Consider the following 6,189-nt stretch of genomic DNA (forward strand, 5'->3'; position numbering starts at 1 on the left):
AGTGGTGGGTCTTGGATCACTCAAAATTAGCAGCATGCGTAGCTTAAAAAAAGTTGTAGTAGCTTTGTTGTGGTTCCAACTTAGTTTATTTCTCAATTTTTATATTCATCTTTTTGTTGACATTGTAATTCATTTTCCACCAAGTTAATGGTTAGGTAACATATTCTACATATGAACTTAACACGAACTCAACGTAGCTCGTCTGGTATGATTCATTGTGATGGAACCTGGCCATTTAGCTAGCACTATTCTTTCAGTGGTAGATTACATGCCCGTCAAGATATGCTCAGCCTCGCCAAGGTACTTATAGGAGTATGATTGTGTGTCTATTCATAAAGGTGAGTACGTGCGCACAGGCACAGGCGTATGTGAGTGTCTGCACCTGTGTTTCACACAAAAAAAGTTACTCTACATATTTTTTTTGTTAGAAAGGCTTGTATTTGTGTAGTGGTGATATATTTTATTTTCCATTGATGATTAAATATGACAAGCAAGGGTCGAGAACCATGCCGAAAAGAAAAGAAAGCAATAAAATCATTATCAGTCTTCTAAAGAAATCCCCTCTAATTTTTCTTTTCTTTTGATCCGAACTTGGGATCGCAGCCGTTAAGCATCTTTGTGTGCACCGCTCTCAACTTTGTTGCACCTTTTTTGTTCTATAAAATGGTAAATCTGCTAAGCATTTGCCCCACCATGTCGACACAGGAGAGGCCTTGTCGATGAACCTGAGCTGCGCCCAGCATTCCAAAGGCAACAATTCCTTCGTCCATGGAGAACACGCACCATCAGCTCAACGTGCTGGACAACCAGATCAGTCCTGGGATAGCAGGATGCGAGCAAAAGAAGGGTGCGATGAACTATTATCACAAGTTGATCTGGAGAATGTACAGCCACCTGATATCCCATGAGTGAATCTAAACGGTAAGAAAAAAAAAAGAGAAGAAAAAAAGCTAAGAATAATCTAATCTTATATCTTGCTATCAGTACGCTAGTCACCAGGTTGAGAATCTAAAAAAGGTTTTACAAGAACACGGCAGACGACAAAATACACTACAGCTGATCACAACTGCTACTCTTTTTTCTTCTTTTTTTCTTTTTACCTTTTCTTTTACTTTCTTTTGATCTTCTTGCCTGGCCCCTTCATCTCCAGTATGGTTTCAGTAAGAGCTGTTTAGCTCTGTGGGAACTGAGAATGGAGCAAGGGTGTTCGAAGGGATTGGAACACCACCCCCACGGAGAGAGACTGTGGGTCTGCTCCAGGCAGCAGTTGCCGTGGCATTTGAATCGAAAAAAACCACGATGACAGTTATATCATCATGGAAGTGCCTCCTCACCCCGCGATCAATTTTCTTGAGGTCGGAATACCTCATCTCCCTCTTCTTCGCTGCTTCCTGCATTGCAGCCTTTACTAATCTTCGAGCGATTCCCTGGGACATAAGTAAGGTCAATGTCAAGAAAACAGCAAGTAATATCTTTTTGTAAGAGCAATAAAGCAACAAAAAGAAATTGCAAATAAGGAAGTTATGGACCCATGGCTGCACTATTCATGGTTGCACTATTCTGCCTGTTAAAATACTTCCAGACTTGTTTAGGATTCGAGACGGCATGCAATATACACTATCACTATTACTTGTCCTAATTAAATAATAACAAAAATTATCAAAAAAAATTACACATGAGACTCCCACCAGACACAAATACATGCCTTTTTGACACAAATGCAGTCAAAATATATTTTATTTGTTTAGATCTGTAAGATTGAAAGTCATGCGTGGATGTCTCAGGAAGTATTTCATAATTTCTTCTGTTTTCTTGATATACTGCACTAGAAATCTGTGAACAGTGTTGTATTTTGGACACAATGCCATTGTCGGGAGTATCCACCAACTAAACATCTTACTAAGTACACAAGCAGACAAATCTATACTGTCAGCAATCAAGATTACACGAGTAGATACTCAGCTCAACCACCAAAGATTCAAGCGACACAAAGAAAAAAGGTGCAGAAGATGAAGATAACATTCCAAAATATCCTGAAGATGGTCTAATACAGTATGAGGTGAAGAACACAAACTTGCATGAACTAAGCCACAGAGCAGTTTTCTTGTATTACACTTTTCTACACACAATAATCACCAATACTGGAATAGTAGATCCATATAAACTTGAATGCTTAAATACCTAGGACAGAGGAAATGCTTACTTCTGGTACAATTCTCAAATTTAACAATCTAAGTGCCTTCATACTATGGCCTACATCTACTACACTATCGTAGAACTCGTTACATCTTCAGAAACCTAGAACAGGAGCTTCTAAAGACATACAGATAGTATACTCTCAAATTTCCTAGACAACAAGATACATCCATCTACCTCACCAGGAACATCAGCCAGTGCATGATTAAATCATGACAAAAATGTATTTTTCTAGTTTTGAGCAGGCAAAGCACTGTACCTCTAAAGAACCAAGATGCAGAAAGATAAACATAAGATAAGAATACATACATTTCGAGGGCTACTCTGGACCATGTCAACAGCTTCCTGATTACTAAGATGCTCCCAGAGTCCATCAGATGCAAAAATGATGAACCTATCAGTTGGCTGTATTTGGTGTACAGTAATTGCTGGATCAGAACTAAGAAGTGGTCTCCTGAAAGTTTCCGGAAGGCGAAACTTGGAGTATAAAGGTTCTCTATTGAACTCTGGTTTTTTCAGATATACATCTCCAATTGACCTTGTTATCTGCAAAACATCATCATATCATATGAGATACCTGGAAGCAGAGCAGTTCAAAATGCAACATTGCATGGCGAAAGTCCCTTGTACACACCTATGTTAAACCGATTCCGACACGCGTGTCGGACACGGCGATTCGTCATTTTTCCAAAACTAGCGACACTGCGATACGTTATATACTTTTTTTTACGAAACTGCAATACGTTATATACATGCATACCTATATGAACTAGGCAAATAAAATAGCAATCATCAGCACATAAAGCAAAGTAGTCTTGAGATCAGCACATAAAGCAAAGCAATCATCAGCACATTTGCATTTCCTAACTAGAGAATCATCAGCGAGGGGCGGTTATTGGGCTGGGCCGTGTCGGGGAGGAGTCGGAGCCGTGTAGACAACGTGTCGGATAATAAAAATATTTATTTTAGACATTTAAATCGTCGATACTCCTCCGATACGTATCGGAGACGTATCGGTGTCGGACACGGTGTCCGACACCGACACGTGAGTTCACTGGCGTGTCGGGGTAACATAGGTACACACTAAGCATCAGAAGTAATTGTCTTGAAAAAGTTGACCTGATAGTTGCTACTCGACCCGGACCATCTACAAAATACACCTATTCATATCTTGTGTCTCACACAGCAATATCTGTTCAAGGCACAGCATTAACATTAAGTTCACTTGGAGACTGCAATAAGAAAATTGCATTCAACACCTTACAACATATTGGTCATGGTTCATAACAACATTGTCATATTACTGCACCCTGTTGGTTTTTGAGAAAGAAAAATATGATTGTCCCTGACTGTAGAGTAATCATAAACACACATGATGTGGCTCTGTAAATGGAACCACATAACATCAAGCGAAAAAGAAAATGCAACTATAACATTTCAATTTTTATACAAGGGTACGACCGTACGAGAAACCTTTTTAGGACTATTCAAAATATTTTGATACACAAGTCAGAATGAATGAACAAAAACTAGCAACTTTCATCTTATGAAAATTACAGTTCAAGCTCTTATACCTGGATGATGCCCTTCACACGCCAAACATTGTGCTTTAGGACCACAATATGGGGATCGTCAGGATGGGCTGCCTGCAGCTCTCGTCTAACCTCCTCATAGGATGCATTGTGTTCTGCTGAGAGCTGCATTGCCAAAACCTCTCCAGTTCCCTTGACTAGTCTCCCAAGAACAGCACGGGAATCCCCAAGGTTTGCAATATATAGAGTTCCACTGCAAATCACGCCAACAAGACAGCAAGAGCCAACCGCTGCTAATTGAGGTCTCAATGACCATTGGTTACTAACTACAGAAATAAACCCCTCCTCGGTTGCTCGGAAAGCCTTCCGGATCACATCTGCTGACATGCACTTGTGCTCAGATGCAAATCCTGAAAAACCAAAGTTTGTCACGCAAAAAGCATATATGAAAATAAGTAAGCAGTTAAAACAAATTATGATATAATTAGAAGATGTTACAGAAGACACTATCCTTTTTCAATCATCAATAACTTTTAGCAGTTTTATAATTATAGCACTATTCCATGCAATGATGTGCTTAAATTCTGTTCCAATTATAAACATGATTGCATTTAAATTTGTGCGTGCTTTTCCATATTATTACTCTACATTAGACAACATTCTATGCAATGCACGCATACAATCAAGATCCACCACAATGGCAAATATCTTTATTTAACAGCAATCAGCATCAACTATACACACTTGCATATCACAAAACCGGATGTAAAATATGATAGCATAGCTAGATTGTTATTTGATCTAAAGCATGAACTTCAGCAGCAGTAGAGGCCTTACCCCTCAGGTGGTTGAAGAGATGATCATTGATGTAGCGCGCCGTCTCCGGGCCACCATGCCCATCATAGACGCCGACGAAGGTGCCTTGGAGGCTGGGGTCCGTTGCGCTGAGCGGCCCGGATTCCACCTGGCTATGGTCCTCCAGCAGGTTGTTGGCCTGGACCACGGCCATGGAGAACTCACCGTCGACAACCTGCCCGCCGTCCTTGTACCACAGGAGCCCGTCCTGGCGGCCGGCAGCGTCCGATCCTCTGCGGGGGCGCCCGGCCGGCGAGGCCGGCCCCCAGCAAGATCTCAAGTAATCCATCACAGCCGATAGCATCCCTCATCTCCGCCACCGCCCCATCGCCCACTTGGCCACGAAGATCATTCCTTTACCCTTGTGTTCCCCAATACCTTCTTCCTGCCCCGTCGCACCCGCAAAATCTGCAATTGGAATCAAAGGGGGGCGCACATGAAGATGAACCGCCGCGCATCTAGCACCCAAATTGCATGATCAAAGGGAGGAAGACCAGCCGGTCCACCGTACTTTCCTTGCATTGGGAGGAGAAGCGAAAAAAAAGGAATTACCTTTTCTAGGATATTTTTCCCTAGTAGCAGCGCGCCGGATTGCCGCGCCCGCGATCTCTGAGCCAGGGGTCTGGAAACCTATCGATCTCGGCCGCGGAGAGGGCAGCAAAGATTGGGTTTTTGTAGAAACGGTGGGCTCCTCCGCGGGATCCAAAAGAAGCAACCAGGAAACCGAACCGAAAAGACTAAAAAAAGATGGGCTGTTCCGCTTTGCTTCCCCCTCCTCCTTCCAAGCCTCCCAGACTCGATCGATGAACAGGCAGACAGATCAGAGCACCCGCTCCGCTCCACAGGGTATTTGAAGCGCGGAAGCGAAGCGAGATAGAACAAAAAAAACTACAGGAGAAGCAACCAGACCGGGAGGAGGGGTGCGAGAGAGCGGGGAGAGATGAGAGGGAGGGGAGGGGGTCCTGGAGGGAGGCGAGGCAGAGGCGCAGAGCCAGCAAAGCAGCGCTCAGAGATGGGCTCTACTCTACCGGTCGTAATTTCTCAAGAGGGGTTTGGGAGTGGTGGCGACTGCCTGCTCCGCGCTGCTGCTGCTGCTGCGACCTTGCTGTTCCATTAATCCCCCACCCTTTTTTTTTCTTCTTGCTCTGCACTGCAGCATTCTTCCCCGGAAAGAAAAGCCGGCATTTTAGTGCCCACTCCAAGCCCCCTTTTTTCCACCCTTTTCTCCCCCTTTTTCTACTCTGCGTGACGTGCTGCTTCGTATCGTACCCTTCCTTGCTCGCCTCACCCCATCGCCTCGTTTGACCTGCTTCACATCACTAGAACTAGTTTTTCACGCACGGGTGAAATAATTAGGCGGAAATGGGCCGCTAGAATTCTACGAGGCGCAGCGCAGGCCAGTGAGCAAGAAGCAAGAATTATACGGCTTGGGCGTTGCTTGACAGCTTACTATGCTTTTGACACGACCGGCGCTTAGCTCTCGGGTCTCGGGTAAGTGTCGCCCGATAATTCAACACGATTTTTCAATCCCTGGAATATAACCATTCGAATTTTTTTTATACCACAAGCACTTTCAAAGTCGACGTACACCCGTATACTAGGCCAC

The 6,189-nt window shown here is 43.6% G+C and overlaps 1 protein-coding gene across 1 annotated transcript; it reads right to left on the reverse strand.

Annotated features, from left to right (window-relative positions):
• Nucleotides 1-831: 831 nt before the first annotated feature.
• LOC120651804 (probable protein phosphatase 2C 72) lies at nt 832-5,725 on the reverse strand. Its single transcript, XM_039929439.1, has 5 exons — nt 5,136-5,725; nt 4,566-4,991; nt 3,771-4,138; nt 2,506-2,742; nt 832-1,427 (listed from the first exon to the last, which is right to left on the reverse strand). Exons 2-5 carry the CDS (start codon nt 4,885-4,887, stop codon nt 1,158-1,160), a joined length of 1,197 nt encoding a protein of 398 aa, XP_039785373.1. The 5' UTR covers nt 4,888-4,991; nt 5,136-5,725; the 3' UTR covers nt 832-1,157.
• Nucleotides 5,726-6,189: the final 464 nt, after the last annotated feature.

The sequence above is a fragment of the Panicum virgatum genome, chromosome 9K, assembly GCF_016808335.1.
Source record: "Panicum virgatum strain AP13 chromosome 9K, P.virgatum_v5, whole genome shotgun sequence".
Lineage (NCBI taxonomy): Eukaryota > Viridiplantae > Streptophyta > Magnoliopsida > Poales > Poaceae > Panicum > Panicum virgatum.